This window comes from Corapipo altera, unplaced genomic scaffold (assembly GCF_003945725.1).
Source record: "Corapipo altera isolate COAL_440 unplaced genomic scaffold, ASM394572v1 70, whole genome shotgun sequence".
NCBI classification, from domain to species: domain Eukaryota; kingdom Metazoa; phylum Chordata; class Aves; order Passeriformes; family Pipridae; genus Corapipo; species Corapipo altera.
Genome location: NW_020884911.1, coordinates 405044 through 421094, shown reverse-complemented (window position 1 = coordinate 421094; position 16051 = coordinate 405044). Strand labels below are relative to the sequence as shown.

General features: G+C 43.3%; 1 protein-coding gene across 5 annotated transcripts in view; it reads left to right on the top strand.

Moving 5' to 3' along the window:
- Window positions 1-16051, top strand: part of RALGAPA2 (Ral GTPase activating protein catalytic alpha subunit 2) — a 96752-nt gene that overhangs the window by 17551 nt on the left and 63150 nt on the right. For 4 of the 5 annotated variants that reach the window (XR_003529445.1, XM_027653995.1, XM_027653997.1 and 1 more), the window contains exons 6-24: window positions 121-295; window positions 750-865; window positions 2748-2886; window positions 4125-4324; window positions 5078-5299; window positions 5977-6150; window positions 7034-7171; window positions 7560-7708; window positions 8109-8220; window positions 8430-8667; window positions 9204-9368; window positions 10510-10650; window positions 11608-11745; window positions 12263-12357; window positions 13171-13261; window positions 13404-13576; window positions 14028-14225; window positions 14732-14830; window positions 15068-15223. Coding sequence is in view for 4 of the 5 variants with exons in the window: in XM_027653995.1 (XP_027509796.1) it covers window positions 121-295; window positions 750-865; window positions 2748-2886; window positions 4125-4324; window positions 5078-5299; window positions 5977-6150; window positions 7034-7171; window positions 7560-7708; window positions 8109-8220; window positions 8430-8667; window positions 9204-9368; window positions 10510-10650; window positions 11608-11745; window positions 12263-12357; window positions 13171-13261; window positions 13404-13576; window positions 14028-14225; window positions 14732-14830; window positions 15068-15223 (2919 nt within the window). In the remaining variant the exon portion in view is untranslated. The remainder of the gene's footprint in view (window positions 1-120; window positions 296-749; window positions 866-2747; window positions 2887-4124; window positions 4325-5077; window positions 5300-5976; window positions 6151-7033; window positions 7172-7559; window positions 7709-8108; window positions 8221-8429; window positions 8668-9203; window positions 9369-10509; window positions 10651-11607; window positions 11746-12262; window positions 12358-13170; window positions 13262-13403; window positions 13577-14027; window positions 14226-14731; window positions 14831-15067; window positions 15224-16051) is intronic. The other variant, XM_027653996.1, reaches the window with a different exon arrangement.

Here is a 16051-nt window from a genome sequence, read left to right as displayed (position 1 = left end):
GTGGAAAGACTTCCTAGCACCTGGCTGGGGTGAAAGCTCTCATTCTGCATGTTCTGAACCGTTTGACCACGTTACTGCACTTAGTTTACTGTCTTTTCCCACAAATCCATCCCCTCTCAGATAAGATGTGAAGGAATCCGGCTGTTCCTGCTCTGGCTCCAAGCCCTGCAGACCAACTGTGGGGAGGAGCAGATCCTGCTGTTCGCCTGCCTCGTGCCCGGCTTCCCCCCGCTGGTGTCCTCGCGGGGCCCCTGCACCCTGGAGAGCCTCATCAGCCCTCCCTGCCCGCCCGACGGTGAGTGGGGAGCACTGCTCCCACCAGGGCACTGGGAACGTGGCATTCCAGGGGGATGCCATTTGTCAGGCTGCTCTGCTTGGTGCAGCTGTAGAGCCACCTGACTGTCAGCCAGAGCGGTCGGGGTTTGTTGTTTGCCTGTTGGTTTGGGGATTTTTTAATTGAGAGGCAGCAGTAGGAACATGTCACTGCACAGTAAGCAGGTGCACAGGTTTCCAGCTCGTTGGTTCACCTGCAGTGGCTGCTGCTGTCAGTCCTTTGAAACCACGGGGGATCAGATGCCGGTGCCACCTTCCATGGGATGTGGCAGGACTTGGGGAAATGCCCAGTAGCTACTGGACTTGGGTTTTGTACAGCTTAGTAGTGCAATAGCGGGTATTTTAAATTTATCTTTTCGTAGAAAATTCTTTTATTTCAGTATTTTCATGTTTATGTTTAAAACCTTTTGTTTTAGCTAAGATTTTTCCAGAGGAAATAACCCCGCTTTTGCCAGCTGTCTCTGGAGAGAAAATTGCTGAAGACCAAACCTGCTATTTTCTTCAGCTCCTGTTAAAATATATGGTAATCCAGGTGAGGAAGATGTGTGTTTGTAACCAGTCATATCTGGGGGAAGTACTGGTCACAGAGTATGAATTCTACACTGTACCTGTACAGAGCTGGCTTTGCCCCTCCCCTGGAAGAAGCTGGCTCCTGCACTTTTTTAGTCTTGTTTTTGAAAGGAAAATCATCCCAAAGGTACTTCCTTGTGCATCTTTGGTTAAAATAAGAAGTTTGTCACATTTGTGATAAGAATGAATGAATGTTATCCAAACTTGCAGGAAACTGACTATTTTATGTGCTTGTGGTTTCATTTAGAAAATTGATATGGGGTAAAGATGAGATTTGTTCTCTTTGGACACATACCTAGATGAAAAGAAATGTAAAGGACCACTGGAGGAAGAGATTAAAAGAGATGGCTTCTAAAATTTCTCTTTTTAAAGGATGCAACTATTGTGTACATAAATTTAATTAGAAGGAGATCAGATGAATCTGTACAGGAAAGAAATTAAGATAATGTATACATTTAAAAAGTACAAATAAAGCAATATTTGAAATAAAGCAGAAACTATATAGACAATGAACATTAAAGAGCTCAGTTTAAAAAAATAGATTATAATTAAATACTTTGACATACACTTTTTAATATCAAAAGGCAAGACCAAAGCGATATTTGGAAGGGACTTTATCATCTTGAATACATGCTTTATTTTGAAAAGTGACTGTAAGAAATTATCAGCTTCCTCCACAGCACCCTTTGTTTTACATATCAGAATCTCACAACTCCAGTTAAAAATAAAATTTCAGTCTTCCTTTTTTACATTTTTTCCATGTTTGGGATCTAAACAAACCTGACTACACTGTAAATCCAGTTGCACAGTGGCTCACCCACGTTTATTTGTGTTGCTCGTTAGTGGGGAGCAGAGCTGGGCACTACCCTTGCTGCAGGTGAGCTGAGATTCAAGTCATCTGATAGAAGTGCAGTGATCCCTTGGAGCCAGAAGCAGATCACATCTGCATCCTTAAGAAAGTTTATGCCTGAGGAGAATGTAATGTGTCCTTTTATTTACATCACACTCGTGATGTTTATTTACATCGCAAGTAACACGACACAAAACCTCAGCAGTCTTGTATTTTAGGAAAGCAGGGCAGTGCAAGTTTCCCACAGAATCCCAGCATGGGTCAGGCTGGAAGGGACCACAGTGGCTCCTCTGGCCCCACCTCCCTGCTCCAGCAGGGTCATCCCAGAGCACATGGCACAGGAGTGTGTGCAGACAGGTCTGGAATATCCAGTGAGGAGACTCCACACCCTCTCTGGGCAATCTGTCCAGTGCTAGGTCACTGCACAGGAAAGTTCTTCCTCAGGTCCAGGTGGAACTTGCTGGGCATCAGTTCCTGCCTGTTCCCCTTGTCGTTGCTGTCCCGAGCAGAGCCTGATCTGGCCTCTGACACATAAACTGTGTCAGTCACGTGCAGCTCATCTCAAACTGAAGGTGTTTTAAAATGAAAAGAGTAACTCACTGTCAAAATTTGTCATTCTATATAAATATATAAATATAATATATATTTATATTATATATAAATAAAATATATAAATATTTCTGATAGAAGAGTAGCCCAGAGTAACTTTTTCAAAATTTACATGTGAGAAGCAAATTTGGTGAAAGCATGGTCTGACAGCACAAACACACTGGCTTCTGCTGAACTCACTGTCTTGGGGATGCCAAAGCCCTCTCGGGTTATTCTTACTTTATATCCTTGGTGCAGCTTGTGAAGGGTGTTTCAGGACTGTGCTGGTTTTTTAGCTCTTGTTAAAGTGTAGTTGCATGTTTTTTGTGTTCGATGCAGGATGATTGTCAGTGTAACACATTAACCTAAGGCTTTTTGTTTGTTTCTCTCTAACTCCATGACACAGGCTGCAAGCTTGGAGTGGAAAAACAAGGAGAACCAAGACACTGGGTTTAAGTTTCTCTTTACCTTGTTTAGAAAATACTATCTTCCTCACTTGTTTCCATCTTTTACAAAGCTAACCAACCTCTACAAACCTGTGCTTGGTAAGTTGTGGGTTTTGTCTTCAAAGTTGGAAAAAGCAGGTGACTGTTCTTGGCAGCATCTCTGTTACCTGTGGGCTTGTCAGCACAGCTCTGTTGGATGAGGATTCTTTCTCCTGATTTCGTGTTTTCTTTGAGCACAACTTTTGACTTGCTGTGATAGTGGAGGAAGGTGCTGCTGCTCCTGGCTGTGTAAGGCCTGGCCAATTCCACTGGCATGACATTTATATGGAGTGAGCATGGCTCTGTGATATTAGTGAATGGAGACAGAATGTGCTCTCCAGTGGGTTTTTAGAGAACCAGTGAGCTGTCCAGGTGTGGGGGAGTAGCTGACTTAGTTACCCTTATTTTGTTACCATTTTAATTGGAGAGAAAATGAGCATAAAGGGCCAGTTGAAAGAAAATTGAGAAGTACCTCTGCAGCTGTAGGATTAAAAGCATGTTATTTCAGAAACAAGGTTTTCCTAATTTTCTACTAAATTATGTAGTACAGTCAATAGGAGCAGTGGTGCTAGTCCTCACCTGATGTAGTGCAGCCTGTTTTTCATCATCCTTCTCCTCCCTTTGACTTTTACCTTCTGTTTTTATAGTTTAATATTTAGTCTCTAAAATCACCTCAGTGCCACTTCGGCTTTGTTGTTTACACCTAGAGCCCGGGCCTTTCATGTTTTCCAGCTGTGTACAAGTGATTTTTCCTTAAATCTGAGCACCTGAAGGAATTGTGACCCAACCTGTCTCCCTTCAGCAATCTTCCACTTCTTCCCATGTGTTTTCTGTCTTTTATTTCAGTGTGTGAACTTCTCTTTCTGAGGCACTAAGAGTCCTTTTCTTCATCTTTGCACTATTGAGTGTTCCACAGCCATCTTCTCTTTCTGTCTGCACTTTATTAAAGACACTCTGTGAAAGTGATAAAATGAACTTACACTGTAGCAGGAGGAGTTATCTAGTTCAGATTTTGCCTTTCTTTTTGCAACCCTTTTCTTTCCCTTTCCTTTGTTTTGTGTGATACAAGTGATAACCTCCGGGGAAGATCTGTGCTGTTATGTTCTCTGTGTTCTTTAGGAGTGAAAAGTTATGATAGAATATAAGCATTAATACAATAAAAGCAGTCAGTCATTGCATCTCTTATTTCACAGGGAGAAAATGCTGGTGATGTGTTCAGTATGTTTAACCAGAGTTTGGAAGCTGTTACAGTTTTTAAGATTACATTTTCTTTCTATGTTTCCTTTTTCTCTTACCAGATATTCCTGATATCAGGCCAAGGCCAGTGTATGTCACTGCAACACGAAACAATGAAAGTGTCTATAGCACAAAAATCCCCTATATGGCAGCTCGAGTTGTTTTTATTAAGTGGCTTGTTACCTTCTTCCTTGAAAAGAAATACTTAACTGCTGTTCAGAACACAAAAAATGGAGGAGAAGTGCTCCCTAAAATTATTCAGGTGAGCTTTAGAGTTTGCCTCTCTTTTCTTATGTACATGCTAACCTTGCCAGGATGATCTCATTGCACTGACAGCTGAAGCACAAAGAAATGCTGCCCCATAGTGAATAAATGATGTAGGTACTTATTTGATTTTCTTTTCCTTTGATGGAGGAGGGAATCTCCAAGCAAAGCCCTTCAGTAATTCACTAGGAGTTTATTTTCCTCATAGCTTGTTGTATTACCAGCTTCAGCAGTATTATATTTAGACATCTGGAATTTACTCTGTGAACTGTCATACTTAGTTGTGCCATGGACCATCTCCCAGTGACTTCAAAACCTGCTTTGTTTTCATCTTGGTTATAGCAGCTGTTAACAAAGAGATATTAGAGAAGTATTTCACTTTCAAACTGCTGGTTCAGACTTCTCTAGGATTAGGGACTTCCCACTGAATTTTAGAGAAACAGATGCTTTTTCTCTCAAGAGACTCTCCAGTGTCCTGTCTGTGCCTTCCTCCACTCCCACCACTGCACCCCTGCTCTTTGAAGTGGACAAGTCAGTGAGCTGCTCTGGCCCATAGGAAGTGTGCAGCTTGTGCAGGACAAGAGCAGATTCCTCCTTGGATCCAGCAGTAACTGCAAACAGCTCTGCCTGACTGCTGGATCCCAGCAGTTGTGCCAGGCAGCACACCGGTATCCCGAGCTCTGCCTGAGCATCCCAGAGCTTTGGTGGGTGCTGTTCCAGCCGTTCCATCGGGTGTGTTTGCTCCGTGCAGACGGTGGGGGTGAGCCAGGACAAGGCGGCGGAGCTGGAGGGCGGCGCGGCGCAGGAGCAGGACGGGAGCCACTCCAACAGCAGCACCCTGTCCGACAGGAGGCTCAGCAACTCCAGCCTGTGCAGCGTGGACGAGCAGCACCGCGGCGTCTACGACATGGTGCAGAGGATCCTGCTCTCCACCCGCGGCTACGTCAACTTCGTCAACGAGGTCTTCCGCCAGGTCACTGCCCGGGCTGCTCGGGGTTTCATTTGGAACAGAAGGGTCGTTGGGAGGAGAGCAGAGAGCCTGGTGTCTGGTAACTGGGCAAACGTGATGCTGATCACACCAGACCCTTTTATGTTGTTGTGCTGTGGGATGCAAAGGCTCCCCGGCCTGAGCAATACCTTTGGAATGGGTTTGCAGCTAAACTGGGAGTAGGAAGTGCTGTAGGGTTTGATCCTGTTGATCAGGGAGAGTGGTAATCTACTCATAATTCAAAGGGACTGTTTTTTAGTATGAAAAGTGTATTTACATCTATTTCAGTATTTATATCATGCACATCAATATCATTTTTTTACTTGGCAAAATATGCTTTTTTTGGTACCAGATGACATTTTCAGACATTGATTTCCCTGCAGTGCAAAGGTCTTGTGTCACTATTATATTTTTCTTTGGTCTCCTAAGACCTGCAGAGGTATGGGGTAGCAGCCAGCCTGGCCTGTGTAAGCCTTCAGAGAGAACATCTTCCCAGAATGATTCCCAGATACACATCTTGAGTAGCGTGTTGAAAATAAACTCCTTGTCTTGATTTCCAAAATTGCAGTGAGCAAAGATGAGCAGTTTGGGGGGGGGGGGGGTTTAGTGTGCATCACATCCATGTCCTACATAGAGTAAAACCAGTGAACTTTTCATTTTAGGCTTTTTTGTTGCCACCTTCTGATGTATCCGCAACACGGAAAGTGGTGAAGGTGTATCAGAAGTGGATACTGCAAGAGAAGCCCGTGTTCATGGAGGAGCCAGACAAAAAGGAGGACAACCAGGATGCTGTTGTCCACCTGGAAGACTCCTCAGTGCAAACAGACGGTAAACATGTATGGTATCCCTGTTCCTTACTTTGTTCTGTCCACCCGCAATGCAGGGCTTAAGTTTTCACCTCGCTTTGTAAAGGAGTAACAGTTAAAAATGTGTGGGGAATAAAGGTTAAAAAATGCTTTTATTTAAGGACTGAAAATTTAAGTAGTTGCTGAGTGTTCAGTAGCACTTAGGGAGTGCAGGGCAGGATTGCAGCTGGTTTGGGAAACACCATTTGTGGTTATTCCCTGTGTGTACAAACATGACAGGGAGACACAAACCGTGCCAGGTTCTGCAGTGCTGAAATGACCTGTCTGCTGCCTGGGCAGGGAGGACTATTGCCTTTTCGTGGTAGTTACTTGACACTTTGACAGTGGGTACCAACTTATATTTACTGGATGAAATATGTGCGGTTAAACGCCTTAGTCTAGGAAATTAAAGTGTAGCTGCTATTTCTGTGCATCATCTTTTTAATACACTGTTTTGAAGCGTCAGTAAAAGTTCTTTGACGCTGTTGATGCTGTTTAAAGGGATGTTTTGTTATACTGAGGAGGAGGTTTGAGTTGTAAATCCTAGTGAGGATTACAAGGTTTCAGCAGCTTATTTTTGTAGAGGATTTAGAGTTTTGCCAGACTTAAATTTAAGTGTTACTACAATCAGTGACTACAAAACATGATGTAAAATATTGTAAATAACATGCCTTCTGAAACTTTTATGAGCCTTTAAATTCCATATACAGCCTGTTTGTTCAGAAATTAAAAAATAATAGATAGTAATTCCTTGAGGAAATTTATGTAGGTCATGACAGTTCCCCCTTTTTTGCTGTTGACCTTTTAAATGGTTTTGATCCATGTGGACACGTTCCTTTCTTCTCTGTCACTGAATGGGCTGTGTTTGTGGCAGCTTTCCTCGGAGCACTCCGGGCACAAGCGCTCCTCCAGCTGGGGCAGGACGTACTCCTTCACCAGTGCTGTGAGCAGGGGATGTGTGCTGGAAGATGAGGACAGAGATGTGAAAGCTGGAGCCCAGGCTGCGTTACAGGTGTGCTGTGTGGGAAGGGGGCACAGCTGTAACTTCCCTGATCGTGTAACTCACACTGCAAATCACCTTGGAGTCTCTGAGACAAAGGAAAAGAGGTGTCCAAGCATATAATGGCAGGAAATGAGTGGCTGGAGGAATGTCCTCTTGCCTGCCCAAACAGAAGAGACATCCACAAGCCCCATACTGAGCCCTGTCTGCCTTGGGGGGTCTGTGATGTCACGTGGCTGCTCGCTGGAATGATGTAGAAAAACAAAGTGATGGGTAAAACATGGAGCTTCCCTAAGGAAAGGGAAAGGTTTAACTAGAGGAGGACAAGTATTTTATTGTAAGTCTTGACTGTTTTCCTTGCTGACACTGTGTAAATGGAGTGTTGATGCCTGTGTTGAAGGTGTTCCTGACAAACTCGGCGAATGTTTTCCTGTTGGAGCCGTGCACTGAGGTCCCGGTGCTGCTGAAGGAGCAAGTGGATGCTTGCAAAGCTGTTCTCAGTATCTTCAGGCGCATGATAATGGAGCTGTCAATGAATAAGAAGACATGGTAAACTTTACGTGGCATCATTTAAGAGAAAGTTATCAACATTTAAACTTTCTGGGAGAGTTTTTGGTAGGGAACAGACTGGCTTTCTCAGGGGCAGACCTTGCTACCTAAGTTACGTTTGAGACTTGCCTCTGAGTTGATTTGAGAGATTGCAGAACCTGCTAAGCCTTCGTCCTTGTACTGCTTCACTTCAAGGTTCTGGCTGGTATTTCCATTCCTAACTTCACCTCAAAAATGAGCTTTTTACAGTCCACAGCCAATGGCTAGGGTTATTTTGCAGATGATCTGTGAAGTCCAAAGTGTGACCGTATTCTCAATAAATGAGGCTTGCTGGAGAATTAATGAACAAGTACAATTAGTAGAACGTGTGAACAAATGTGCAATTTTGTTTTGGAACCAGGGAACAGATGCTACAGATACTCCTCAGAATAACAGAAGCTGTGATGCAGAAGCCGAAAGAAAACCAGCCAAAGGACACATTTGCCCAGAGCATGGCTGGGTTGCTGTTCCGAGTGAGTGAGTGGGGCTGTGCTTGGTTTGTGTTTGCTCATCAGGATTGCCCGTGGTTTTAGCTAAGTGCTATTGCACAGTGCTATGAAACCTGCTCCTATTACTGGGAAGGAGGATTTTTTTCCTGTTTTACAAGTAATTCTTTTGTAAACTGTGTGCTGAGTTCATTTGTCGGACCTGCCTGAAGGGCCACTTGTGTGTTTTCCCTCAGACCCTCATTGTGGCTTGGATCAGAGCGAACCTGAGCGTTTACATCTCTCGGGAGCTGTGGGATGAGCTGCTCAGTGTTCTGTCCTCCCTGACGGACTGGGAGGAGCTCATCAACGAGTGGGCCAACATCATGGACTCCCTGACAGCAGTGCTGGCCAGGACCGTGTACGGCGTGGAGATGACCAACCTACCCTTGGACAAGCTCAGTGAACAGAAGGAAAAGAAGCAGAGGGGGAAAGGTCAGTCTGTGTGCTCGGCGCTTTTTGTATCAAACAACTTAAATATTTAAGTTTAATTTTTAAAATTAATTTAACATTAAGTGCTACCTAATCTAGTGTAAGAACCTGTTTAATCAAGTGTGAAGCTCTTTGGATTTCTGTATTGTCATCCTTCATTGAGGAGGAGAGGTAGTTGGGGTCAAGAGTAGATAGGTAGCTTTTTGGCAGGTTTGGGCATGTGCTTACAGTCAGTGCTTTCTATGTAGCAGAAATGAAAGGTGGTTTCCTGTGCTACAGAATGTCACAGGCATCTCTTTAAAAATTCCTTTCTGTGTGTTATTAATAAACTTTATTATTTACAGTTTTTTAACTGCACTTACACGCCACCTTGAAATTGAGGCACAGAGTTGAAGTACCCATTGGTTTTAATTAATAGTAAAAATTCATCTGTGTTGTTTAAAGTATTAATATTTGTCATGCCTGAGTCCATTCATCCATCAGCAAAAATATGTGCCAAAGCATCCGGTGCCAGAGAATGTTGTGTTCTTTGTCCTAAGGTGGCATTTTAGAGCCTCAGAAGACAGCAGTAGTGGGAAGATCTTTTTCATTAAGCTGGAAGAGTCATCCTGAAGTCGTGGAGCCGATGAGATTCAGAAGTGCTACAACCTCTGGGGCCCCTGGAGTTGAGAAAGCCCGAAATATTGTTCGTCAGAGAGCGACAGGTTAGACCATAACTAAGTGTTTTTGTACCCCTACACTCAGGAACACAAGTTTTATAGCTGCCTTTGAGGTGTGGCTGCTGCCAAAAGCAGCTTAATAATTACCTGCACAAACAGGTGTTGTGTGCCTGCATCTGGATGTCTTGGCCAGTGGGAGACATGGAGTCAAAGTATTTTGGGAATTCGAAATGTAAACTTTTAGCTACAAGACACTGAATTGCAAGTTAGACCTGTGCATGTCAGGGGTTTCTGTAAAGAATTACATTGCTATTTTTATCAATTCATAAGAAATTTTATCAGTCACATAACAGATAACACATAGTAATGCAGATATTTAATAAACAGTTTTATCCTTTCATAGTTGCTTTATTTTCTCTCTTTTTCTTACCATGATGAGGTTTTTCTCTCAAAAGGAAAAAGGAAAGCAGGAGAAGGGAGACTGGGGTAAGGCATACTGGGGGAGTGTTGGAGACCCCAGACATGGACCAGGTCCCTGTTTGTTCAAGCACTTCAGCAGCCTGAACCTGGCCTCTCTTTGTTTCATGGTAGCATCCTCCTGTGTGCCGGTTCACTGGACTGTGGATCCCAGCTCTCCACAGAAATGCTCAGGAGCTGGAGCTGTCTGGCTGCACAGCTCCCTCCCTGGTTCCCAGCTGGTTGTGGTCCTCAGCAGGAGAACTGGAAGGACGTTCAGTGTGGTTTGTGGCTCCAGGCTCCGTAACTGAGCCAGAGCCTTCAGCTGGGATCACAGGACACTTCAGCAACAGAGTCAGTTCCTTCTCTCAGTCTTTTTTATTTTCAAACTCAGCAGGTCCCAGTGTGTGCTCCAGGGGAGGATTCTCTGCTCTGCTGCTGCATTTCTCCCCTTGATGTCCCACCAGAGCAGTAGGGAAGTGTTGATCCAGGACTTTTCTTAGTTGTGTGTGTTCAAATTAAAGGCACCTCCACACTTGCTGTGATTCAGAAATCCCTGGTTATTGCCATTTCAGTGTGAGAGATGCAGTCGCACTTTATTAACTTACATCTTGTGGGGAAAACTGCTGGGTTGGGTTTTTTTATCCCAAAGCGTTGTGTTTGACATTTAGAACCCAAATATTTAATTCCTTTGTCTGACATAATTATTGCTTTATTTTTTTCCTGGAAGCTAAGCGAAGCCAGTCTATCAGCAACTGTGTCCATCTTTATGAGGCTTTGCCAGCTACTAAAAGTGTACCTCTTCTGCTTCACACTGTGAGCTCTCTCTTCCCTGGTCTCTCTTACACTTCTTGCTCTCACAGACTGTCAGGTACTGTACTTTAAAGTCATCTTTTATATCAATGTTCTTTATATTTTTAAACTGCTGTCTGTCTGTTCCCTTTCTGTCCAGTTGATTCTTCTCAGTTTGTAGCACTGCAGGCAATACAGTTTTTGTTCATCTTAATATTAAAGATTACCATCAATTGCAATTAGATTTATATTCTCTAGTAACTAAAGTAAAATTTCCCAAATTTCTCTTCCTGAGAGGGAGGGGTTTCTGACTCCTGAGTCCTACCCAGGGCATTAGCTGCAGTAGCAAGAGAAGGACAGTTTTGTGTGTGGTGCTTTATGGCTCAGTAGAGATTCCTGCTCTGTGAAATATGTTTGGTGTGTTTTCATCTCCAGTTGTCTGGGAGGGGAACACTGAAATTGTTCCAGTTAGTGAATTACGTTGATTGCTTTATTTGTTTCTGTAAGTAATTTCAAGTCAACAGTGATACTCTAAGGTCAGTAAATACCAGAAGCATTAGCTTTTGTGCCCCTGCCTCTGTGAGATAACTTTCTGAAACACTTGCAATGTTTTTTAAGTAGTAAAGCAGTATTTAAACTTGCACACTACTGGATGGGAACACACTTGATGCCGAGTGTTACTGGTTTTTTTGTTTGGTTTTGGGTTTTTTTTCCCCCCTAATGCCAGCAGAAATGTGTTTCTAAAAGCACTGTGTTGCTCCCTAATCCCAAGAGTTCCTGTTGCTCCTTCCCCAGCATGTCAGATTACTTTCTCATTGAAACTTTCATGCCTCTCTTGTGCATCTGTCTCTAAACTTTCAAACTTCCCTAAGGATATTTTAAAAAACTTAAATTATAACTTGTAAAACTTAGGAATTTTAAATATTTGCAAGGGTGACTATTTCATAGAGCTTTCTTAGACGGGGAGTTCACACGTGTAGACATGTGTATAATCCTGAGCTCCTGCGAATATTTTGTGTTTTAATTAAATCAACAGAAGTTGAAGAATCTCAACAGCTGGAAAATTCAGAAGGAACAGAAGCTGTGGTCCCGTTTGCAGACCAAGAGCAGCAACTGACTCGAAGTAGCAGCACTTCAGATATTGCAGATCAGATTCCATCTGATTTTTTTCAAGGTAATTTTGGTAAAATGCAGCAATAGTGCACTTCTGAAGAGAAAGCATTGAGACTTGTTCAGTCTCATAAATGCTGCTCTTATTTATTTTGGTTTCCAGCTCTCCTCTAAAATGGTTTTCATCTTATTTTCTTAGTAAATACGTAGTTGGTATCTTGTTGAAAGAACTGTTTGTAAGAAGTTCAAGATGAGGGCTGCAGGACATGACCTTTTATAAAGCAGGGAGGATAAAAATGAGACCTGAATGTATGCATTTTTGTATATAACTCTTCAACTTTTTTTCACTTGACTTGCATTGAAATTTAGTGTATTTAAGCTGCAAGTCGAGTTCTGTTCCTCTTGTGTAAGTCTGTTATGCTTCTAAAGAATTTTTCGAAACATCTTGTATCCCATATGAATGTTGTATTGCCTCCCTTAGCTATAAATATGAGACATGCCACTGAAATCTTCATATGACTTGCTGTGTAGTTTGGTACCACAGATGTCAATAATTCTTGTTTCCTTTCTACAATTTCTAGGTAAAAAGGCTGGAAGTTCTCATAATTCAACTTCAGACTCCAAGTCAGTTCAGGAAAACAAGGGACATGCAAAGAAGGAGGATGAAGCTGAGCAAGTAAGGCAAAACAGAAAGTGATTATTGTTTTTCCAGATCAGATACCTTTTAGCATTTAGAAACTCTCGGAAGTAAAAGTGCGAGAAATCATTAATCACATTTCTGGCATGGAATCTGGAACTGAGCTGTAACTGCTAATTACACTGCTTGGTGTGGGCACTTTGTGTCTCCTGATCTCGTCAGCTGCTTCTGCAGGTTTATGTAGTTCTAGTTTTCTGCAAGACTTTTGTGCTCTTTTAAAATATTAAACGTCAACAAGAAGTTCATAACTTTTAAGATATAAATAATTCATGGCTATTATAGAGCTACAGTACACTGGAATAAATGTTTGATGGTTTAAAGTACTGGGGAAAATGCTTCTCTTCAGCGCAGGTTTATCACCAGCCGTGCATGGCAGATGTTTGTGTGAATTGACATTAGGACAGGCAAACTTCATACATTTTTAATGGCAACTCTTGAATGAGCAACCAAAACAATAAATGACTCAGGCTGTTCCTCTTTGAAATATGAAAGCTGAAAGATTTTTTGATGCTTTATAAAGTTTTGAATTATTTCAGGTGTGTTGAAAAACATAAGTAAAAGGTCCTGGTTGTTGGTGTGTAAACTGAGGTTAAGAAAGGGAGGATGAAGACTGACATGGAAAGTGTGTTTTCCCAGAAACACTTACAGGCAGTCGAGTAGTCTGAATATCCATGAGAATATCTTGGCTGAGCTGTAATTAATTTCCAATAACTCTCTGTGTGTCAGATTTGCTAAAATGTGATGTAGTTCTCAAAAGTGTAACAAGCTGAAGATGACTGTTTTTCTCGGCAGGTGCTAATAGGAAGGAGCAGTAGTACAGCTGAATTAGATCTGAAAGCAGACTTTCAGCCACCCCAGGGGAATTACAGAGACAGAGAAAAAAGTGAGTTCCGAGAAACACAGTATTTTTGTAAAGTGTAGCAGTTGAACTCAACATGCCAACTGTGGTTGTGGCAGAGGCAGCAGCCACTATTCCTGTGGTGCTGCTGTGGCCCCTGGCCCACCCCGTGCCCTGTGCCGTGCAGGTGAGAGCGTGAGCAGCGACGCGTCCCTGGGCTGCGGGGCCGACGTGGACATCGCGCTGCTGCCCTGGCAGGGGGCCGAGGATGACCCCGACCCCGCAGCGACTGCAGAGCTGTGTGTGGATCCCACTGCCCCACGCTGGCTGCAGCTCAGCCCCTCGGAGCCTGCCAACCTCACCAACCTCACAGGTACTGCACCCACAGAGCTCGGTGCCAGCCTGGCTCTGCGTCGGGAGGGGTTTATACGGCCCAGTTGGGTTATAATTATTGAGTTATATATATTGAGAAATAGAAATAAAAGCCGAGTTTTGATTGAATACATCTCTCAGGGCTCATGAATGTTCCAGGGAACTGCATTTTGCCTCCCTGCTTGAAAATCCCCTGGAATGTGGACGGTCTGATGTGGAACTGCCCTGCTCTGTGGCACTGTGATATGAAACCCCTCTGGCTCCATTTTCTGCCATGTTTTTCTTTGAATCAGGTGCAGCTCGAGCAATGAAAAAGAGATTTGAGGGAGAGAATTTTTTTGAGATGGAAGATGGTTAGAAGGACTGAAGTTCCTGTTTTATTGACCGATTTATGCTTACACTGCATTTCTAATTTGTGGAAATGGAACATTTTACATTTACAGACAGTAGTGAATTCCTTGCTGATGACTGCAGTATAATTGCTGGTGGAAGCCTTATTGGTTGGCATCCTGATTCTGCTGCTGTGTTATGGAGGAGGATCTTGGGAATTCTTGGAGATGTGAACAAGATACAGTCACCTAAAATCCATGCAAAAGTTTTTGGATACCTTTATGAGCTGTGGTATAAACTTGCAAAGGTATGTGATGCTTACAGGTAATGCTAGTGACTTCTCTTATATTGTAAAAATTATTAATAAATATTATTAAATATGATTCAGTGTTAGCATCTGGAGCATAAGCGTGGCATGAGAGGTTCTGTCATAAAGGAAACTGCTCTTGTTTGGTTTCTAGTCCCTATACCTAATAGAGCATGATCCTGTCCAGCGACAAGAGAATTTAAATGGTTCACTTAAATGGGGTGAGGAAAGAGTAGCAAAGAAAATAGAAGTATAGAACAGAATACCACAGGGGTTGGTATTTGTGTAAAGGCCCACAGTGTGACCCAAACTGGTCACATTTCCTTTGGCTGGGGAGCAGCACCATAAAAAAGGTTTCCAACTTTGGCTGAAGTAGGAACTCTGTATAATGCAGGGCATAGTGCCTGAACATAAATATAATAAGATTTAAATGTAATAGTACGATATAGAGAACATTAAAAAATAAGCTGTCAGTTCTCTTAACACTCTTCCTTTAAAACCCTCAGATAAGGGACAACCTCGCTATCAGTGTGGATAATCAGTCAACTCCCTCTCCTCCCATCCTAATCCCTCCTCTCAGGATATTTGCATCGTGGCTGTTCAAGGTAAGTTAGTTCTAAAATTCTCACACGTTTTCTGGTGCGTGTTAGTTGCGTTATTTTTGATGTTTACAATCAGTGCTGGCTAAGACAACAAACGTCCCCCAGAGGCTCTTTGGACCTGAATGTCTGTTCATAAACACAGGGAGCAGATTTGCTTTCTGGAAGAGCCGCTGGAGGGGCAGCTCTGTGTTAGCTGCTCCCGAGGGGACAGGGGGTGACCCCAGGTGTGTGTGTCTGCAGGCAGCCACGCTGCCCAGCGAGTACAAGGAGGGCAAGCTGCAGGCGTTCCGGCTGCTCTGTGCCATGATGACCCGGCGCCAGGACGTGCTGCCCAACTCCGACTTCCTCGTCCACTTCTACTTCGTGATGCGCCTCGGCTTGACCAGTGAGGACCAGGTAAAAAACTTAAAGTGTTATTGCTCTCAGCATGCCCTGTGCCGCTGCTTGCAAGGACATCCTCAGAACAAAAACAGAACCAGGATTAATGCTGTCCCCTCCAGACTTTGCCTCTTCAAGATGAGTCCTTCGGGGAGTATTTAGAAGGGTCATCCCAGCTCTCCCGAGCTGGTGCCAAGGGGGCTGAAGGGAGAACTGAGACAGAAGGTTATTGTACCACTGTAACCAAGAGGTGCTCCCGAAACATTCTAATTCTGTGGATAAATGTTGTTTCAGGTCCCTGTGTCCTGGGTTGGCCTAAATTAGTTAAAGTATTCAGTATGAGGTGAGGAAAATACTTAATCCATTGAGCTGTCAGATGACTATTGGGCTACAGAAACAGCTCAATGCTCATAAAAACTGCAAGAAATACTCTTTAGATAAAATGGAAAGTATCTACAAACATTTCCATGTCTTTATTGCTGTAGGAGTGAGAGCAAGGGCTGAAGCTGTGCTGGAAGTGGCAGCAGAGGGCACAGGGACTCCTTGGGAAAGCCTGGGAATTATTGCTGGTGCCTTTAGGAAACCAAACAGGTTTGGTTATTTCTGAAAGAGAGAAAGAATGAATTGTTACCAGACTCTTACCCCTCAGTTGCCCTCCTAAAGTGTTAGAGTGTTTGGAAAATCTTCCTTTTAAATAGATAAGAATTGAAAGGAAAGGTTTTTCTTCTGGAAAATCCCAGGAGTCCCAGCTGCTGCTGCAACTTAGGAAAAAACCACCAGTGTCTGCCATTTCTTAAGCACAAACAGGGAAAAATGGAAGTGTAGGGGGAACTCCTGTTTTTGGCA